Source organism: Empidonax traillii, unplaced genomic scaffold (assembly GCF_003031625.1).
Source record: "Empidonax traillii isolate 1590-97213 ecotype Southwest subspecies unplaced genomic scaffold, ASM303162v1 scaffold5829:size7048, whole genome shotgun sequence".
Lineage (NCBI taxonomy): Eukaryota > Metazoa > Chordata > Aves > Passeriformes > Tyrannidae > Empidonax > Empidonax traillii.
The window spans coordinates 1-1158 of record NW_020961022.1 but is presented as its reverse complement, the minus strand read 5'-3'; the positions used below and the strand labels follow the sequence as shown (position 1 = coordinate 1158).

Genomic DNA, 1158 nt, shown 5'->3' with positions numbered 1-1158 from the left:
CCCCTTTTCCCCCCACCCTGGCTCGGCCGCTCCCGGCCCGGCTCAGGCGTCGGAGGCGGCGGCCACGGCCTTGGGGGGGCCGTTCCAGAGCCCGCTCTGCTCGGGCGGCTCCACCTGCCTGTCCCTGTCCCTGTCCCTGTCCCTGTCCCTGTCCCTGTCCCCGTTCCCGTTCCAGCGGCGCTTCAGGCGCAGCTTGGGGGGCATCAGGGCGTCCTCCCTCTTCTCCTGAGCTCCCCCTTCCGCGCTGCCATCCCGGGGGGGCTTCTCCGCGCCCCCCACTCCTCCTCCTCCTCCTCCTCCACTGCTGCTGCTGCTGCTCTCCCCTTGCTCCGGGGGGTCTTCCGAGGAGGACTGGGTGGGTTGGGCGAGCCAGGAGGGAGCGGCCGGGCGGGCGAACACCGGCCCCTTGTCCTCCTCCTCCTCCTCCTCGTCCCGCTCCATCATTCCGGAACCTTCCTGCCCATCTCTCCCCTCGGGCTCCTGGGGCTCCCTGTCGGCGGGGGGTTCCACCTTCACCCTCAGCTGGGCCGGCTCCTCGGCGCTGCCCGGCCTCTCCCGGTTCTTGCGGCCCACGGGGGGCGGCTGGAGCTTGATGGGGAACTGGGGCTGCTCCTCCAGGGGCACCTGGCACTGCAGGGGCGGCACCACCAGCGGGTAGCGGGGGAAAGTCCGCGGGCTCAGGTGGTAGTTGAAGACGGAGCAGGCCTGGGAGTGCAGGTAGTGTTTCATCTCCTCGGGGTTGAAGGAGAAGCAGCTGCTGCCCGTGAAGGGGCTGAGCCCCGGCGAGGGGCTGTAGGAGAACAGGGTGGGCGTGAGCGACAGCGCCGGCGAGATGGGCACGTTGAGGACCCCCCCGCGGCCGGCGGCCAGCGGGGACACCGCGAAGGGGCTGTGGGGGTCCGGGTACATCCCCGGGCGGGAGAACAGCGGCAGGACGATGTCGGGCTTGCGCTTCTGGGGGGCGACGCCGCCGCCGGGGCCGCCGCCGGGGCCGCCGCCGTGGGGGGCCATGAGATCCACGCCCCGGCGCCAATCCGAGGAGGGATCCTCCAGCTCCGGCACCTCCGGTTTCCTGTCGGGGCCGTCCCCCAGAGCCTCGGCCGCCGCCGCCGCCGCCGCCACCGCCGGGCCCAGCGCGGCCCCCGGGAAGCGGCCGGG

The 1158-nt window shown here is 73.7% G+C and overlaps 1 protein-coding gene across 1 annotated transcript; it reads right to left on the bottom strand.

Annotated features, from left to right (window-relative positions):
• Positions 1 to 42: 42 nt before the first annotated feature.
• LOC114073253 (ETS translocation variant 3-like) lies at positions 43 to 1137 on the bottom strand (the record flags this gene model as incomplete). The annotated part of the gene is made up of 2 exons (XM_027911042.1): positions 43 to 124; positions 167 to 1137. Coding segments are annotated over 2 exons (1053 nt in total), but the record flags the coding sequence as incomplete, so codon positions are not given.
• Positions 1138 to 1158: the final 21 nt, after the last annotated feature.